The sequence below is a fragment of the Paramormyrops kingsleyae genome, chromosome 8, assembly GCF_048594095.1.
Source record: "Paramormyrops kingsleyae isolate MSU_618 chromosome 8, PKINGS_0.4, whole genome shotgun sequence".
NCBI classification, from domain to species: Eukaryota; Metazoa; Chordata; class Actinopteri; order Osteoglossiformes; family Mormyridae; genus Paramormyrops; species Paramormyrops kingsleyae.
The window spans coordinates 15,765,958-15,786,822 of record NC_132804.1 but is presented as its reverse complement, the minus strand read 5'-3'; the positions used below and the strand labels follow the sequence as shown (position 1 = coordinate 15,786,822).

Sequence of the window (20,865 nt, the reverse complement as noted above, 5' to 3'; positions counted from 1 at the left end):
CAGGCAAACAAGGTTAGCTGCCGTCCCTCGAGCAAATGGGGTAAAGTGCCTTGCTCAAGGGTCCAACAGCAATATGAGTTTCTTGCTGGCCACAGGATTTGAGCTATGGTTGACACCCATCCCTTATAATACGGGATTGTCCTGCATTGGAATATAAACTGCTGCATCCCTTATTAGACGGGAGGATCCCGTATTATAAGGGACAGGTGGCATCCTTACTTTGAACCCATTACCTTCCATATATATCCCTAACCCAATGAGCTACACACCACCCCAAGGTTTGATTCCAAACAGAACATCGGATTATAATTAGGATCCATATCTGCTTTGCTGGTAGGACACACCATTGGGTTTTGTCCGCCTTATGGTGGACAGACCCCTGGAGGCTGGTTCCTATTGGACCGGCATGAAGTTGGCCCCTCATACGTTTCAGATTTTAACTAAACTGGTCCCAATGGTTTGTGAAGCTGAAATTTCCGTGTGTTGTTTTAGTTACTGAGATAAAAATGCTTGTTTACATGGTAAACCTCAGTACACAAATTTAATTTGAACGTAGTACCTTAGTACACAAATTAAATTTGTTCCAGAAGGCTGGTTGCCTTGCAATCTGGTCAAGGTCCAGAGTCGAATGTCCCCATAAGAAATTAATTTAATCCATTCCAGGCGCCCAAATAAATGCCTATTTAAACTTATCTACCTACATAACTACTGATAAAAAGCATTACCAATCATTATAAAATATAAAGATGTAAATTTACAAGAAAAAAACTCGGATATTCTCTGATATTGTAAAGTCATAAATTTGCGAGAAAGAAAACTCTGAAATCCTCTGAGATATAAGTAGTAAATTTATGAGAAGAAAAAGTTGGATATTCTCTGAGTTTAAAGTGGCAAATATACGAGAAAAAAACCACCACAAATTTACGAGGAAAAAAGTCAGATATAAGTTGCAAATTTGCGAGAAATGTCAGATATTCTCTGAGATTTTAAAGTCACAAAAAAGAGCGAAATCACAGAACCACACCCCCTGTGTGAAACTTCGCTATTGGGCGCTTCACACGGAGGCACACGCTCACGGTGAAAAGGTGGAACATGGCTGAGTCAGGAAAGTTTACCTGTGTTGAAATGAGATGTGTAGAGTCGGCAGGCTATGTTTCATGTCATGTGTATTACGGTAGATCACGTTTGTTCGGCGGAAGAGGTCAATTATATAACTCCGTAGTTAACGCTGCCATACGTATGTAGCCCCCAATGACAGGCTGTCTGTCTGCACAGCTGCACCGTCATTTTTATCCGAGGCTCAAGTAAAACATTGTATGCCATAATGTTGACCTGTACAGTGAGCAGTGTCGCTGATTTCTATAATACACACCGCGTGCATCCCCTCTCTATGCAGCGAGGCCCACAAATCCATGACATACGTCATTTTCGCTTCATTGCATTAGTCTCACAGTATCACAGAACTTTGAAGAGACATTGTAAAAATTTTAATGGATGCTGCACATCAGTGGTGGTAAGGAGGTCCCCCCTAATGTCTATGAAAAGACATTATAAATATTACTATAAATATTCTAAATAAATAATACTATTTTTATCATCATTAGAAACAATAGAAGAAAACACATACTGTATATATGATGGTGTACAATTTGCATTCGGATAATAGTTTACCTACATTTAAACTTTTGCAGGTTTTTAAAAACCAAAATATTTTGTATCATGTCGCTAAGTTAGTTACACTTTCCCCTTGAAATTGATCATGGCTGTGATTCCACTTTAAGAACTGCAGTCTGTCTTATACACTCCTGTGTATGAAGTGAGTTTTTCAAAATCGTATTTATGTTAGGACTGACCACTGTGTCAAAAACATTCACTTGCTTTCTATATAATTAATCAGCCAATACTGAACCCAATCACAGCTAAGGCATAACAACTGGAAAAACTGTGGATGAATCTTTTAATGTATGAAACAACATTGGTGACACCTGCACAATGATAATATTAGAGTAACTCATTTACACATGACAAGCACAAAGCACACTTTCCATTAAAACTTTTGTTTCATTTCAAATCCTGTTCCAGCTCTTTCCTGACATGAATTGTATGGTCACCCTGTTTATATACATATCTGTGCATCCAATCTTTAAAAAATGAAATGACTCAGAGTAGTTTTATTTTGACAAAACATTTATTAAATATAGCTGCCATGGCTTGCATATTCATTTTATAAAAGAATGTAATAGAATGCCGCACTTTCCTCTAAGAAATATGTATGAAACATGAAGGTGCAGTCACGCTTCTCAGCAATATACATGTACAATACATGCATATCAACCAGGTACAGAACATACTATTGAACAGCAGAGTTTAACAGTGCACCTTCAACATCAACAGGGCACTTTCAAGCTCAACAGGAAACGAGAGGTCATTTTAACATCAGTTCAAGCACAACTTTAACCATTAAATGGCCTCGCTGCATAGGGAGGGGGTGCATGCGGTGTTTATGAAAGAAATCAGCGATATTGCTCACTGTACTAGTCAACATTATTATAATATTATTATTATGCTATAGTACAGGAAGTGGCGTTTTTCATTACATTTATCAGACTTCCGACTCAGAGGGGCGCAATCGAACATTGGGGGAACACGCCCCCCCCCCAAATATTCAGATGTGCTTACAATGGGCTTTTGTCCACATATAAACGGCGTCTCAGGTCACTGAAAACGGAGCTTTTGCAAAACTCCATCCAGGGTGAAGATTTTAAGAAACTCCGTTTTCAGCGTCGGCATGTAGACAGGAAAACAGAGTTTTTGGCTCGAAATGTCAGATTGTGCGCCGTTGTCCACTTTGTTTAACATCAGAGCGTGCGCTGTTTGCTGTATACATTAGGCGAGTTTGAGCAATGGCGGACTTAGCCGAAATAGTGCTTGTGCTAACCTTGCTGACAGAACTTCTTACATGTGTACAGCTAAATGTTGAGTCACTCTCGCATTATTTTGGTCAACACAGCCGTCGGAAAGTGGAAGTCACTGTTATATGCGACACTCCCACGGTACAGACCCTGCCGCCGGCATCGCCGGTTTTGGATGAGACCTAGTCTAATTGGTGGGACAACTTTGAGAATGAAGTGGTTGTTGCTGACGAATGGCGGGATAATTTTTGTATGTCCAGGACATTGCTGTTGTCTCTGAGTGAGCTGCTTCGCCCACACATCAAGGGGCAGATGACCGTAATGAGGTCGCCCGTCGGTGTAATCAAAAAAGTTGCCTGCACTCTCTACTATTTAGCAGACGAGGGGAGATTACGCAAAACAGCAAATGCATTCGGATTGTCAAAACAGGTGGTTTCAAAAATAGTATGGCAAATATGCGAAGCAATCACAGTCCACTTGGGCTCTCTGTACATAGTTACCTGTCACTGAGGCCAAAGGAGAGGAACTTGTAGCAGGGTTTTACCGAGCCCATGGTATCCTTCAGTGCATTGGTGCTGTGGATGGCATGCTCTTGACAGCGCATTTTAGCGGTTCCATGTGGACGGAAACCTTTTAGAAGACAATGTTCGTGTGGACAGGGTTTTTTGTTAAAATGGAAGAGGGAAAACACCGTTTTAAAAAATATCTGTGTACGTGTGGACAAAACATGAGTCTATGTGTGCACCATGCATTTTAAGCGCAGATGATTTGACCATGTGTCGCCAAGGGGAGGATATCTTGACCGCAGTGATTATAACCGTATATTTAGTAGGATAAGAATTGTTTCACTGACATAATTGTTCATATTTAGCTTCACAGAGGCGTTTTATTTATTACCATAAATAAAATGTGTACGAACACATGTGGATGTTTCACATGTTTTGTTAGATTAGTAATGTATATTCAGCTCCACAGCGTAAGCGTTTACATTAATAAAAGATGTTTACAAATGTTTTGGAAAAAGGTGTGCCTGGATTACATGCAATATAAATAGGTCTGCAATTAAAAGCATAACATTAAAGTAAAATCCTTAATATTATTGATTTATCATTGTAATAATTGTTAAAATCATGCTGGTTAAGCAAACATGCAGCTAAAGAGCTAAATACATGGTAACAGTTGATAAAACATTGATGTCAAACTAAATATACCTTGAAAAGCTAACAAAACAATATTCATGTTTTTGTACAATTAATGCACACCTTTGTCAAACATTCATAAATATATTTTGTTGGTGTGAACGCTTGCAGCAGGGTAACTTGAAACTGCATCATTGGCCAAACAGTTGAGAAACACACAACAGGGGGGTGGAATTTGGACTGGGACGCACGGTGGTGACGTCACAATGTAAACTATTTATAACTCACAAACTAAAGCAGCATAAATGGGCAGAAACGATTAATACTGGTCCATCGAAAATCAGACGCAAATGTGGGGCCAAGGTCACTTTGTGTTGTCACGTGACCATATAAACAAGCATTTGTGTCTGTATGTCTCAGAAACTAAAGCAGGACAAAGAAAAATTTAAATGGCACAAATGACCGAGACCAGTTTGGTTAAAATCAAAACATACGAGGGGGCAACTTCATGCTAGTTGCATGCTTCCAGTACTTTCTTGCAGCAAGACAGGGCTGTAGATTTAAAAAAATATCCGGACATGGCTGTTGGTAGCAGATCAAAACAAACATTTGGGGACTGACCAGACTTTGCTATCCACATAGCAGGTAACAGGACCAATCGCCTCAGTAGGTAAACAGCAGGCTGACACTTTCTAAAGAGACCGCTAATATCAGATTATTTTCAGGGTAAAGGATCATTGGGAACAGATTATGCAAGTTTGTAGAAACTCCTCCAAGTGGAAGCCCTGCCAAGATTCAGACACAAGTGTCTCTTACCAAAGGGAGTAACTCCAATCACATTATCAATAAGGACTTAATAATAAGGTCTTTTAGCCAAGCAATTAAAATCACTACAGTGAAACAGACCTACATTTTTATACCAACAGTACCAGTCAAAGGTCTGGACACACCAACTAAAAAGCATTTGATTTCTCATCAAGATCGTGACCCTAAGCACACCTCAAGGTTATATAAGTATTGTATTACGTTGTGAACAAGGAAAAAGATGGAGTGCTGTGATAGAAGACCCCGACCTAAATGAATTGGGTGGAAGAGTAAGAAGAAGGTAGTCAACTTGTGCCCAGAACTTGTGGAGATTCCTTCAGGAGTGTTGGAGAAGCATTCCAGGTGGCTACATCTGGAAGCTGGTTGAAAGAATGATAAGAGTATACAATGCTGTTATTGACGCAAAAGGGGGCTATTTTGAAGTCTAAAATTTGAGAAAATTTAGATAGTGAACACCTCTCTTAGTCCTGAAAATATTTGTGATGTATTGCTTCATGGCATCAAGACCTTGTAGTAAATGGTGAATAGTATAGCTAAAATAGAGACAAATTTATTAAAAGCAGGTGTGTCCAGACTTCTGACTGGTACTGTTCAAAGATGGGCATCCTGTTCAGGGTGTATCACTGCCCTAGGCCCCTGCCTATGAGGCTGACCAGCTTACGCAGTTGGAAGATGAATGGATGGATTATCTGATACAATTCTGTGAAAATAAGCCACAAAATTTAACATTAACTTAACAACTACAGTCAGCAATCCAACCCTAATGCTGCATGAACCAGACCTTTCTTCCACTCAAAAAACATCTGGGTTTTCGGTTGTTGTGGTCAACAACTGATATGCAGAACAGCAAGGATTTTAATAATGGGTGAATAGACTCATCTTTTATTTATCCATGAAATTAATATTTAATTTACAGAAAATTAAATTTAACCAAAAGCCCCATTCACCCTCTAACAATGTTCTTAACCAAAGCTTAAAATTTGTGGGAATAGAACATCTCTGTTATTAAACATAATTTTAAAATAAATAAATAAAAATAAATCAGGGAAATTTCCAAAGCGGGACCTGTAACAAAAGGGTAGCATGGTGTGGTATTTCATTGATAAACTTGGTCTCCCACATTCCGGCTTTAAATGCAACACACATGCTTTATCCAAACAACAGTGACAAAAATGAGCAAAGAGATTTTACTTGTATGCAGTTAGTTCACACTTCTGCCAGACAGGTACAGTATGACAATGTCTCACATTGTTCCTTCCACACTATATACAGATTGAGCACGTCTTAAAATTAAAAGTAAAAAAAAAAGAACCACATATTAATGTTAATTTGAAAATACTTTAGCCCGCCTTGCAAGTGTTAGCTTTTAAATACCCATTTTCCACAAATGTACATACAAATAAATTTACATGGCACTAAATTCAACAATTCATATAGCTGTTGAGGATTTTTCAGTACTGATATCATATGACAGGCTTGAGGAGTCAGAGAGGCTCTTCAAATCTACATTTTCCATTTTCTGCCTTTTCCATTTCCAGAGCACCTGTTAATATACACAGCTCATCTTTGGAAGAAGGCACAACTGCGGGGATATTTCACATTCCAGAGCCAGGCCCAGTCTGCACCCAGTTCCTGTCCTCAGATTGGATTATCTCAAGAACTTCCAGCTGAAATACTAGGCAGGTCAACTCACTATACAAAAAATGCAATATAGCTCCGGAAGTTTTAAAAAAGAGCTTCAGCGAAAATAGAAGCCAGCCTATTCCGAAGTCGCGACAGGCTAGCGGCCTGATACAGGACCCAGACCTCTCCCCCTGTCATTCCAAACATTTTTGAAGATTAATTATGGGCTTGAAAAGAGCAAATGATTTGAATGTCTCTTCAAGGAAGGGTCTGGGAACCACTGTTTTATGAGATTCAGGTTTAATGCAAAGGCAAATACGTTCCTGGTGTCGGTCATGCATCATTAAAAATCAGAAGTGCGTAATGTAGGTGAACACTACCACATTCATGGCCATTCCAAAACTGGCCCTCTGACATGCAAGATATTAGCAAGAAATCTTACTGGCAAGAAGCCATGTAAATTTCACTATGAAAGCAAATATTTAAGGCTAAAATAGTACTACAATCAAAAATTTCCAATAATGCCAAAGTAACAGGCAAAAACATGACTGATGGAGTGAAGATAATTATTGATTTGCTTAGCAAACATTTTTATTAAAAAGCAACACTTTTGTCGAGATGTTTACTGAAGCAATCTGGGCAAGCACTGTAATTTATGATTAAAGCAATAGAGTCCGTCAGATTATGTTAACCGGCAAGCATGATGTCGGAAGTACTTTTTCAGTCACTATATCTAATGGCTGTGCAAAAATCAAAACCAACAATTTTAGGTGTACTGCTTTTTCCTATGTGAGGAAGTCCTTTAACTCTTCAACACACACACACATATACACACACACCCCAATGTATACTCCACATAGTACAAATAATGATCCAGGAAGCGAGATCCTGTTCCCCAGTCTTCTTGTGCTTGCATTATTGCATCTGTCAGCTAATGGCCGCCAAATCATCCCCGCCGCACCTCAACAAGTGTTTGTGGTGATGCAAAATGGCAAATAAAATATTTACAATATACATCAAACGACAATGACTCCAGTTGGAGTGGATGTGGGGCTTGGCAGGGCAGGCCACATAGCCAGGCTGTGCGGCTCTGAGGGCACCTCAGTCTGCATACTGCTGGTAGAAGGCTAGCTTGACCCGTTCGATGTGGTGGCATAACCTGACTGCCGGCCCCAGCTTCAGGTCCATGCACTCCTGCACAGTAGAGAGCGTCAGCAGCAGCAGGGCCTGCCCGTCAATCTCCTGGAGACATATACAACCTTGGTCACCAGTCGTGCAGAAGGAGATCATGGTAGAGAAAGTCGCATGTAGTCAAACATGGGTAGAGGGTTAGCTTATTTATGAGAATTAATCGGTAAATAAGAATAGCTACATACAGAACCAGTTAACTAAATGCCATTTTCGGTACCTGATCAAAGAAGATGCGTGCAAGTGGAGCACAGTCAGTAGTGCGAATGAAACGCACCACATCTGCCACACTCCATTCCAAGGGGCTGCTGTCCAAACACAGCTTCTGGGGGCAGCCAGACACAAAGAGATTGACAGACATGTGAGGAGCTTTCATGGTTTTCAAGAGAGACTAAGCCAGCAGGACATAATGTGAAGCTCTGATGGGTCTGAAGGACTTGGTACTAATACTCCCTATCCCACAATACCAGGCCTGGAACTACAGAAATATTATTAGGGTACAGCACATTTACAAACAAATGCACCTCAACTACACTACAGGTAAAGTGATGCACTACAGTAACACCTTCACATATACAATGTCAGGAAGGCTAACTTTAATGGTATGAGACTGAAACTAGAAACTGGATGGAGTTAAACAGCTAAACTGTTGAAGAGGCATGGGGATTTTTTAAAAGCACATTGTTGCAAGTGCAAGAGGACTTCATACCTGTTTCCAGCAAAACTAAATCTAGGAAACTGCAACCAATGTGCTTTACTACGGAAATTAAGAATAAATTCAGGAGGAAAAAGGCTTTCTTCCACAAATGGAAATTAACTAATGATTTCAAAATAAAGCACCCTAGATCTTGTAGCTCCACTTAAGAAGATAAAGCATAGCGATAAGAAACCTTCCCCCTGGTACTCTGATCACACACGTGAACTCAAACAGTGATCACGCAAGCTAGAGTGCAAATGACACTCAACCGACGGCACTAAGGGGGGGGCAGGCAGGGCCACCGCCCCTGGGCCCTGGGCCTTCCCCTGGATCATAGAGGGCCCCCCCCCCAGCCATAAGAGGCCCTTCCCATATACTAAATACACACAAAATTAGACTGATATAATTTCACCCAAGCTCTTGACATCTAGAATATATTACTTACACTTTAATTATGACTTTGAAAGGTTAGGGGTGCCCAAGTATTTGCAAATTTTCACATTCCGGGGATCTTTGGAACGTAACCCTCATGAATGTGAAGGGGTTACTGTATAGGGCAGGGGTCACAAACATGCCCCCAAGGACCACATGAGTCACCTGCGAACCTGTTCTAAAAATAGCACAACTCACGAGTGAGCAGCATCAAAATAATTTCATAAAATGTAATTTTATCCTGTTGCTATTCTTCTTTAATCAGATATGCATTTATACAGATATGAAAATAACAATATCATTAAAAAAACATTTAAAACGTGTTTATTATACATGAAGTTTAGATAAGTTTAGGAGGGTGTTTCAAACCGGTAAACCCTTCGTATGGCTCAGTACGTGTGAAGTAGCTCTCAGTTTCACAAAGGTTGGTGAGTCTTGGTATAGCGGAAAGAGTCAATACCTTTGTAACAGGGGGCTGGTTCTCATCGTGGAAGCAAGCCGGTGAGTGGGTCTGCCGACGACGGCGTCGGTGGGGAGGCGTCTCCACTGGCGTTGGCGACACGGGCTGGGATTTCCACTCTGACTGCTCAGAGTCATCCAGCAGCTCTGAACTGGAGTCTTCGCTCAGGGAATCTTCCTCATCCAGGTCATCCTCATCTTCACCACTAGCCTGTGGGGGCAGAGTCCAACATTATGCTTAAGTGTGGAGCGGTAAGCTATATCTGAGACACTGGTTCATGTGTGTGCTTGTAGGACACCTGCGGAGAGCCACCCGGGGACGTGTCAACAGAAGCCGACGACCGTTTCTTCTTGTGAACGAAGCAGTGCTTCCTCTTCTTCCTCCGTCTTCCTGCTCTCTTCACTCCACCCTTCAGATTGGTTTGCCCCCCTGGTGGCCGCCCCACCTGCTTGCTCTTCTTACCGTAGTAATGTGCTGCAGACACACGTACACAGGAAGAGAAAATGCATGCGAGACTGAGATAAGGCATAACAGGAGAGAGAAAGGCAATCTGCCTCGAGTCACTGACTGTATTTGGTCTTGGTGAGAACGGCGCAGTTTTCCGAGCAGCGCTCCAGAACCATGAGCGGTCCAAACAAATTGGGGCAACACTCCAGCTTCATGCAGGTCCTCCGGCAGAACTCGGCCACTTGGTCTGCTGTCCTCACCAGTTCCACTGTGGCCCGGTAGCTCTTGCCCCTGTACCTGGGCGACAGATCCATGAATCTCAGGTGAGATCAGAAACATGAATCTGAACCATTTTCTTTTTTTTTTGGGGGGGGGGGGTGGGCGAAGGCATGGAAAAAGATCCTCAATCGTGAAGTACAGGTCCAAGACAGATTTATTATATTAATTTATTTGTAATTTTTATTTACACCGACTTACAGTATAGAAAAGGGTTATCATTTATCTGTGCTCCCTGGGATTTGAACCCATGACCTTTGCATTACTATCGTGATGCTCTAGTTGTTGAGCCACAGGAGTTGTACAGATATCAGACTTACTTATTCATTTCAATCTCTGAAGTCTATAAGAAGTCAGTCAAACCCAGAGAACCGCAACATTGTCTCACTTGGCCTTGAGTGTCTCTCGGTGCCCCTGCCATCGCATGTCCTCATTCAGCTGCAGCTCCCTCAGCACCCGGCTGGGCTTGTAGGCTGTGTTGATTAAGAGCGTCAGCACCTACGACCATCACGAGAAAGGAAGGAGGGAGTGATGGAGAGGGCAGTCTCAGAGATGCAGCGTAGGCGGACCGGCCCAGATTGGCCCAAACGTGCTCTCACCTCTTTCAGCACCAGGATGCAGCTGCCGGGTCCCACGCACTGTGGCAGCTCGGCGATGCGGCCCTTATTCAGGTAAGGCCCAGAAAAGCACCGATGGTTAAAGTAGATCTTGGGGCAGCTGTACTTCCCATTGTTCTGTCCCACTGGGGCAGAGAAAAACATGGTAAGACCGAACAGCATACAGGCCTCTGCACGGGCAGGCATACGGACGGCTGGCACACACCATACTCCGACTGGCTGCGTGCCTGATGCCTAGGTGCATTTGAAGGTGAGGCTTTGGGTAGATCCCTGCTGCGAAGAGGAGCAAAAACGACAGGTAAGGGGGAGGGGTGGGGGCACCAAAGCTACTACAGCCACCATAACTGGGCCTCATACTTACTGCTTCTCCGGTTGAACCACAGCCACTCTCCTCTGCCTCAAAGCTGCAGAGAGAGAGAAAAATGCTCTGTAATGATCACAGCCTTCAGGACCGCTTGGTCGGGAGTCCTCCGACCACACGAGGCGCACTTTCATTTCACTTATAGCTAGATTGTCGTTTGCTGAAAAGCAGGCCCCCAGGAGCAATTCTGACACAGTGCAGATCATTTTTATCAGCTTGGCAGAAGTAACTGAAAAGAGAAGGTGAAACGTGAGGTGCTGGAGTGGGAGATCTTAGATCAGGAGGGGTTCTTCTGTTTCAGACACCCACCTTTGGGTTTGCGGGTGTGCTGGAGAGGGTACCCGTTGGTCTCACACCAGCTGACCGGGAAGATGTCCATGGAGTCAACATGGATGATCACCTCTGGAAGAGATTCCTTTAGCCCTGGACAAAAATACATTGAAATGTAACATCACGTTAATCTTGGATATTCCGATAAGTTCAGCTCCAGTGGTTCAGGCCACTGTGCCAGTTGTCTGTAAGGAGTATAGATGTATAGATAGACAGGAAGGTTCAGCCACAGTAAAAGCCGAAAAAACATTGCTGAATTCCTCAGCTCCTCAGCAAGATTCTGTTTCCTGTCCTCCACGTGTATGATACAGATACATCACTAAGAATCCCCATTTGGGCTACACAGGCATCATGATAAAGCCATCATGTCATTAACGGCACCTGCCTTATTATCATTTTTTCAACTTCTGTTACCTGGAGTCTCAGTGAGATTTTTTTTAGTAGAATACTTTTGTTAAACTGATTTAAATAGTACACAGTAAAAACTGAATCACATTGAAGTATATATGAACCGAGTTGTAACACTGCTGAAATTGCTTGTCTGAGGGAAGAGGTGTTTCCTCCAGAATTAGAGACCACAGCCCTTTCATTTACTTGTATTCCCTTAATTAACCCCCCCCCCCCCCTTTGCATCGGGAGAGAGAGTGAAAGACATAGTTAGTGAGTGAGTGAGTGAGTGAGTGAGTGAGAGAGAGAGAGAGCTCCTACCTTCCAGGTTCAGCCAGATGTATTGACCTCTGACCTTGACGACGGTTGCCACGTGGATGTGCTCGGGGGATAGAGGGTTCACAGCCTCCAGTTTCATGGATTCCCTGAAGCTATGAACTGATGACTTCTGACAGATGGAAACAGTCAAGACGCCATATCAGCTGGGATGCATGTGCACAACGTGCAAATATCTTCCATCATTCCTCAGGAGATACAGAAACCAATTACATTAATAACAAATAACTGGCATGAGACCTAATGCCACACGCAAGAACAATTCTGTGTTCCACTGGTCATAGATTTATGACTGTGTTATCCCACCATCTGCAACATCACACCAGAGTGGGATAGCGAGTCAGTCTAGCATTCAGCGTCTCCGACTCACCAATGGAAAGCAGTGCTGGGGTGCAGCCTCTGTCCCACATTGTTTCAGGTAGTCAGCCCAGTCAAAGTCCTGCCCTTGGTGCCCTACATGGAGACACACTAGTGGATTCAGCAGGCAGAGGCACGGCTGCAGTGAAAATGACCGAACGTGGATTCAGATTAACGGCTAAACCATAGCTTCCTGCAAGGGGTAAAGCTTCTCCATTTAGCTCATTATGCTGCTGCACAAACTGTAGTTAATTTAAATACCACAACTGACTTCCCTTTAAAGCAGGACTAACCAAGACCTCACAGCTATCTGTGGGGGGGGGGGGGGGGGTGGCATTCTGCCCATCAACCTTGTTTGGGGAGAATTCAGCTATTAGCTATTAGAATTCAACTTATTAAGTATAAGTTATTAAAATCTTATCTAGCTCAGATACTCTAACTGCACACTGTGTAAAGAAGTGCTTTCTAAAATCAAGTTTAAAATGTCCTCCCGCTAATTTCCACCTATGGCCATGAGTTATTGTATCTAAAGTAACATTGAAGTGACTATTTGGTTTCACAGCATCCAGACCTGCTAGAATCTTATATACCTGAATCATTTCCCCCCCTGCTTGAGGCTGAACAGATTCAGCTCAGCTAACCTCTCCTCATAAGACATTCCTCTAAGACCAGGAATCATTCTTGCAGCCCTACGTAGAACCCGTTCTAAGGCAGCAATGTCCTTTTTAAGGCGAGGTTACCAAACCTGCACACAATAGTCTACAAACAATGTTTTTGTGTCTTTATCTCACAGCTATTTTCAGTTACGCTGTCCACTGCTCACTCCATAACGGTGACAGTGCACCTGTATGAAGTGTGTCATGTGCAGCTATTTCTGAACCACCCTCTAAAGCTCTCCAGTGGGTTCTGCTGAGGCAGATGGGATGGGCCCTCTGAGCTGGATCCTTCACCTGGTGGGGAGGTTAGCTGGATGCCGTTCTTGAGACTCCACTGCACGGGCAGAATCCCTACGCTGTCCCGGTGGCACAGGAAGGCGGGGCCTCCACCTCTCCCACTGGAATTCCCCCTCAGATCATCCATCTCCACCAGAAAGTACATGCTGGTAAACACCTGGAGAGAAGAGGCAGGTGATGCTCTGCCCTCGATCATGCTGTCCGTCTCCTGCCATATATCCACTAGTTCAGTTGTTGTGGACCTTTTTTGTTCCTACTATTAAAATGTCAAGATGACTGCGAACATCTAGAAGACCTTCTGGCCAGGCTGCACTTGTGAGTGAAGGAAACAAATGCAGATGTGAGGTTACCTTGGTGACGGTGGCGGGGCAGATGTGGAAAGGAGCAGTTGGATCTATAGCTTCTAGCTTCATCCCCTCAGTGAAGCAATGGACCGAGGTGGCTATCTTATCCTGGACGCAAACAAAGACCAGAAATGTAAGAAATGCGCATTTATCACTAAAACTAGATTCACACTTTACTTCCTTTAGGTCCTAATCAACATTAATGGAGTTTATAAAGGAACACAATAGGAATCTGAGCTGGTAGCACTAAGAAACAGGAAAAAGAAACATACCACATGATCACCAGACACAAGACGGCAACACCCGCAAGGCAAACAAAGAGCAGGTCAAAATAAAGACAGAGAGAAGTTTTTTTATCCTATACTCACCAATGATATTCTTACGGGTGTGAGATTTGACAATATTGTACAACACGGTGTACATTCTATGAGTTGCAGTTCTATGGCTCATACACGCATCTAAAGTTGCTTTGTCAGTCAAATCTTAGATTTCTTCCTCTCTTCCCTTTTGTGCCCTTGTCTCAACACGCAATGGGCAACATGCAACGCATTCCCTATTTGGCAACATAGTGGTATGGATGATATGGAAGATTTGGTCCATAATAAGAATTCAACATAGTATTTTTTCTTTTAGGGTTAGTTAACTTATAGTGCTATATTTTTTTAAAAAATAGGGGAAATCATTTGGTTGTACTCTTCAGTAAATTGAAAAATATTCTTAAAAACCAACATGAAAAAGAATTGTGATTAGATCTTGGATAATAATCCTGCCTGAAAAAAATCGCGATATGATGTTTTTGCCATATCGCCCACCCCTAGCTATAGCCAGCATCTGTTAGATCACTGTTTTTATCATAAAACATTGAATTTTGTTCTTATAGCTCAGCACACCCAAGCCTCTGTTACCCATAAATCTTTGCTTATATGAAAAGACACACTCTGGGAGTTGGTGTAGTTTCACACAGAAATGAGCAGAAATGTGACCAGACAGTTGGATCCGGCTCTTAAAAAGCACTGGTCAGGTCGACATAGCAGGTCTGCCAAGGGCACAAACCTTGAGCTTCAGCCCCTCAACCACCGTCCCATCATGCATCTGGTTGCTGAGTTGCTGCCGAACTTCATCCCACTTTGCATCGCTCTGAACGTCTCGGATAACTGCAATACAGCAGAATAAGCTGAACAGGCAGGGGGTAGAAGAGGGCACACTGGGCATTCACTATACACTGTAAAGACACACCGTCTGCTAAGCACACACATGTTTGGAATAAACAAATACACTCTACAAACAAACAGCATAAACTCACATGTAAACAAAAGGCAGTAAATGCCCAGACATATGGAGTAAATAATTTATTTGCTTATATTCTGACTGCAGTGTAATACCGACACTGACCAGCAGGGGGAATGAGGACGCAGCCATGCTCTTTGGCCCAGCCGGGTGGGTGCAGCAGCGGGTGCAGGTAAAAGAGCCAGATCTTGCCATGTGTGGGGGCCATCTCCTCGGTGCCGGCATAACGGAGGCACAGCCTCCCCCCCACATTGTCCTCGATGGTAGCCCCCCAGGCAGCAGCGGTATCAGCCGGGTCCTGCAGCTCCACACTGGCCCCCGGTGCCAGCAGATCCAGTGGGTTCTTCCCACGGTGAGGCTGTCAGGAACAGTGAAGGCATGGATGTGCAAGTCTGCTTTATCCTTTCATTCCATAACTTACTAGTGGTTGTCTGCCTTTGTTTAACTTAATGGATCCTTATTTGTTCAAATGCTTTGACCCTAAACTCCAAGTCTGTCACAAGTACTATTCTTTTAATCAGTGCAAATATTCATCTGACATACCAACTCCCAAACAAAGCAGAACATCTCTCAAACCCAGCTGTATAAAAGCCTGTCTTTCACATCAGTTCAGCCTGTCCAATATCTTCGCCAGTGCCATATAATGCTCAACCTGTCTAGTCCGCATCATTACCCAACAGTCCCACGGGGCACCCAACCAGAGCTCACCCCATCCAGCAGGTTGGCAGGCACGCTGCAGGTTTCTGACAGCACATTTTCCAGAAGAGTCTCCCAGTGCTCATGTTTCTCTCGGATGCCTGAGGGTAACAGGATAAAAGAAAAAGCAACCAGAGCACTATAAGCAATGAGGAAATGATACAGCAAATCACAAAAAGCCTCCCTTTCTGTCTCTCACCCTCTGGTGGCTTCATAGGCCGGCCCTGCTGCCGGCTCCAGCCAATGGGATGCAGGTCTGCGGTCATGATGTCACACCAGAAGTCGGCTCTGCGGTCATCATGGAAGCCCTCGTAGCGCAGCAGCAGCAGCTGGCCACAGGTGGTGATGATGGTGGCCACCCAGTAGGTGTCAGGTGAGTCACGCAGGGGCACCTCCAGCTTCATGCCAGGGCTGAGTCCGCTCTGCAAGCCCAGGTCCACCTGTGGGTGGGTGGGCCACATTACTCCTATAGAAAAGTCAGGTGATGCCAGTACTGCTGCGTCAATAACCCCCCACCCCAACATCCTTCTATTTATCTGGAACTATGGTCTGCAGGGAACAAAAAATCCATTCTACTATGTAAACACTGGGGCACCGTGAAGGGGCGGGGGGGGGGGGGGGGGGTAACTTGGGATGGTTCCTAGAGCTCCTGAGCGACAGGGGCCCTAAAAAATACAGAACATAATTAGAGTCATCTAGGTTGGGGCCCAAAAGCTGCATTATCACAACCCCTGTGACCAAGGGACAAATAAAAAAAATAATAATACATTCATCAGCAAGTAAAGTGTGTCACAGTTTGTCAGACTCACATGTTTGAAGGCAGAGTGGGGCACAGCAGAAGCCCCCTGCTCCTCAAGGTACTCCTCCCAGTTGAAGTCGGAGTCCTCCTGCCCCGAAGCCCCCTCTGAAACATACTCGCATGTTACCCATGTAACAGTCCTCCGTATCACGCCTTATGCATCAACTTTTCACACTGCAACCTCTTACAGAATATCTCATTTGCTTCATTTGAAACATAAAAACAGAAAAGTCATCTCACCAGCCTCCAGAAGACCGCAATGCATGATGGATAACAAGCAGGAACCCTGAAATCTTTCTTCTGCTCCACAGTCCACCTGCAGTAAAGTGGGGAGAAAACATGAAGTTGACGGCATCCTACTACAGACTTGAAGCATCCTACTACAGACTTGCCTCTCCCACCTTTTTTAAGGGTGAAACTGTCCTCTATTCTTCATCACCCTGCCTCTCTCTCCCAGTGGCTGTATTTTGTTGTTCTTTGTTCGAGGACAAATTATGGACACCCCAGATCTGGGCATCAATGAATTCTCTCTCACTGGAGTGGTTACATACGTCTCATTGTTCACTAGCAGCTTTGTATTTGGCCGGGTGAGAAATGAACACTGCTTTTAAAGGGGAGGCTCATCTTAAAGGTACAGGAATACCGGCAACCTTCAGGCATCTGAATCACTCCAGTAAAAATATCCAGCAGTATTAAAGGATGGGTAGAACTGTCAGCTCAGCAAGAGCTGAAACGACTCACAAGTGCCCTCCACCCAAAACCTGGCTGAAGGCCGAGCCCCAGCCCACTTCCAAGGAAATACATACATATCTGTGTGACAAAAATGACAGACCTTAGGGAAAGTTTGACAGCGGAGAGTGGAAACCCAACAGCAGACACCTCTGAGAAACACCCCATGAGCTGAGAGCCATCTCACTGTGTTAGCCTGCTCTGAAACACCTTCTCTACCTTCATTTTTCGTGCAAAACCAAGAAAACTTCCAAACTCTCTCAAAGCATTTTCCCATAAAGATTTGCCTTGCACACAGACTTACCAAACACTGACAAACACACCTACCGTTATAGGGGCAAGTAAATCCTGCTCTGTCTACATCCAGAACCTAAGAGCTGTTTGAAATCTCTCCAAGTAAAAAAATTAAAGTTTGGAAGGAAGGATGAAAAAGAAGATGACTGAATACACTTAAAAAAAGAGGAGAGATTATGATCAAAGAGTCATAAGTGTCTTTGTGGTGGAAGCTGGCTATTGAGTTTGAATGTGCAAGACCTAGATCCAATAAAATTAGGCAAAAGACCCAACCCACGCCCCAGGATAAAACATATTTATAAAAACTGAAACTCACTCATTAAGCAGGTTAAATACCCCACATGGACACACCTATACCCAAAGGGGAGAACATGAAATTCAGCAGCTGACAGTTTACACTGGAAGCCAGTCTGATCCTAAAGAATGGATCCTGGGGAACTGGCCAAACAGCACCATGAAAACCACATCAAATCCAGGACAAAATCACTACAATAGCACCAGTTATGTATGACTTCATGAGAACATTCCACTGACTTTCACAATCCAAGTCATTATTTAAAAACACTGAAAACATGGAGTCCTCAAGGTGTGAACAACCATATGAAGATATCAAACCCTGCTACTGATCCAATGAAAGGGAAAGGAGGACAGACTAGGCCAAATGTTTCTGAATCCTCAAAATGACCAAAAGGGGAAAGACATTCATTCATAAGTGTAATGTGAGATGGTCATGCGATGCAGGAGAACAGCAGAGCAGAAGATGAAGGATACGCAGTATACAAGTCCTACACACAACACAGGTGACACATGCATTTGGAGTGACCGAAGTTACCGAAGACAGACTTGGGCCGAACAGCAGAACGCTGATAACTGCTGCCGCCCCAAATTCAAACTGCAATACGAGAACCACAGTGGGATGCACCGGCTCACCAGCAGCCCGGAGTCCGTCAATAAATACACAGGAAGCTCTGCTTGCGAGAGCAGACAACCGGTGGGAGGGACTTGACTTTTCCCTTACAAACAATCCATTGGTCAACCACACAGAGGAGAAGTTCCTGTAAGCCCCAGCACATTCCACGGCAGAAAAGACATCCCAGCCGTAAACTACTTCTATGACAAAAATTCAGCAACAGGAAGTGTAATGACTTCCCCCAACTGACAGAGACTACACTTAGTCGTACACAGCACATACACACACCAGGTCGGGGAGTACAGGAAGACGTAAAAAAGACTGACAACCAACCAATTCCTCAAACGTCACTGAAGTTTAGAATAAGCCATATAAACAAAAAAATCAAAACAGACTGGAAATGTTAACTTTTCATTTTAGCACATGAACAGGCCAGTGACTGAGCTGAATGACTGTTGGTTAAATAAGAATATTCAATTAGCTTTGAGAGTGCATTTACCATAAATACCTGACCTCTAAATCACATAAATTTGAGCTGCTGAAGACAGTAATAAAATCATTCACAGATAACAGACATGCGGTGTAGTTTTAAAACCTACATAATGCTTTCTTGTATTACTTAGCCAATTATAATCCATAAAAGTATCGCAGCAATATCAGTGTGTTTCCACTCATCCAATACAGACTCAAAGTGAGCTAGCAGCTTAGCCCAGAATGCAGAGGGCACGAGTCAGTGGGCATCCTGTATAGGATGCCAGTCTACTGCGGGTAACGGATACCATAGGAGATTGAGAGGGCCCAGCACTTGACAGGGACCTTTGGAATATGTAAATTTGGGGGGGGGGGGGGGGCTGACATTTTGTCTGGGGGCACAGAATTTCTGCATAGCATACGCACATGCACAGACAATCATATAAATCACACACAACTGCCAATTTAGAGACACCGATTCAACTAACCACTTGTTTTTGGACTAAAGGAAAAACCTGTGCAACTGCAGGACAAGGCACACACACCACACACACAGAGCCAAGGTGGGATTCAAACCCCCAACCATGGAGGCATGCAGTCCCAGAGTCATTTAAATATTCAAAAAAGGAGCCAATAAAGTGATTAAAAGAGGGGGGTGGGCATGACCCACAACCTTAGTTTCCATAATTAAGTCCAAACGCCCAGCTGCCTGGACATGGATCACACTCACATACTAACCTCACTGAGCTCAACTGCACAAGGACCCCATCTTACTATTGTTTTTATTGTAATCTGGGAGGGGTCGAGAAGAAAATGCCAAAACAAAAAGATTTTAAAAAACGGTGACCTTGGCTGTAAATTGCCGGCGGAAGTACCATATCTTTCGGGTTAAACTCCACAGTACGACGCGGCACATCGCTATTATCTGTTTATCCGTGCCTGGACAACTTCCGTGTCCACGCGAATCACTCATTGAAATGTTAGTGGAAAAAATGTTTTGCGCTATATTGAAAAACTCAGCACTTGTCAACTTAGTTCATGACAACTTCAAATGTTTGGTCGTCAACACACAATGACATCTCATTACAATAATCCAGAAACCTAAACACATTCGCAAGCCATTCAGAGCGAACCGCAGTTTGGGTGCGCAGTAAAATTTCCTATTCGGAGAAACATGGGCTTCAGGTTGGAACAGTTTCCTATGACTAACGTTAACACTGCATTTATTTACGGCCACTTTATTCCAATCGGCACTATGGCGTAGACAATCTCAACTTTAATGCAATAACGATTTCCAAAAGCAAGATAGAGAGAAAACAGTGGTTTTAATTTCAACTGCCTATTCTCTAGTCAAACTGCTAAGATGAGTGTATGATGAGCAATGTGTCGGGCAGCCTTGATGCGATGCGCTTTGCCCCTCCAAGTTACCGAAACGCAGGAGCGCTTAGACCCGACTGAGCCATAACCAGCAGCTTTGGCAGAGGGAAAAAAGACGCATATGCTGCACACAGTAATTAAATTATATTAATTCGTTAGGGCAGCTTTAGCTCTACCTAAGATATTAATCACAAGTGTGAATCTCACCTGATTAGAGTTTTATAAAGTTGATTTTAGATGCTGCACCTCCGTCCGACTGGTCGGTCATAACCTCATTCCAATATGGCACAGGATCCTACTGCGCATGCGCAGCCGCCTGAACGCACGACCACTTTTTTACCGGGTTTTCAAGAAACGTGAAATTATTTGGCTTTTCATAAAATAACTGGACTTTCCGCTTTTATTCGTGTATAGATATAGTGAATAAGGCAGTATTTTGCTTAAGATACATAATTTAAGGGAGTAAAAAAAATCGCACTTCTTTGTGTGGTGCCTTGCGAGGCGAAGGCGGACCTTGAGATACGTTATGTACTTTATTCCGCTTTATTTAGAGACTCATTCCGATACCCTGACTACCGAGAAAATAATGTCTTTAAATGATATAAAACAACCACGGCG

General features: G+C 43.5%; 1 protein-coding gene across 5 annotated transcripts; it reads right to left on the bottom strand.

Annotated features, from left to right (window-relative positions):
• Window positions 1-5,729: 5,729 nt before the first annotated feature.
• On the bottom strand, window positions 5,730-20,558 carry LOC111839880 (scm-like with four MBT domains protein 1). 5 transcript variants are annotated; one of them, XM_023804180.2, is made up of 21 exons: window positions 20,455-20,558; window positions 16,707-16,782; window positions 16,477-16,571; window positions 15,867-16,107; window positions 15,680-15,768; window positions 15,077-15,329; window positions 14,738-14,838; window positions 13,691-13,792; window positions 13,338-13,497; window positions 12,401-12,483; window positions 12,016-12,142; window positions 11,287-11,400; window positions 10,978-11,020; window positions 10,822-10,889; window positions 10,599-10,741; window positions 10,388-10,497; window positions 9,845-10,020; window positions 9,575-9,750; window positions 9,277-9,486; window positions 7,908-8,012; window positions 5,730-7,741 (listed from the first exon to the last, which is right to left on the bottom strand). In XM_023804180.2, the coding sequence occupies exons 2-21, from the start codon at window positions 16,729-16,731 to the stop codon at window positions 7,601-7,603; spliced, it is 2,562 nt and encodes an 853-aa protein (XP_023659948.2). In that variant the 5' UTR covers window positions 16,732-16,782; window positions 20,455-20,558; the 3' UTR covers window positions 5,730-7,600. The 5 variants fall into 5 exon arrangements, with proteins under 5 accessions (XP_023659948.2, XP_023659951.2, XP_023659952.2 ...); XM_023804183.2 differs by having other exon boundaries at window positions 7,908-8,009; XM_023804184.2 differs by having other exon boundaries at window positions 10,822-10,886.
• Between the last annotated feature and the right edge of the window lie 307 nt (window positions 20,559-20,865).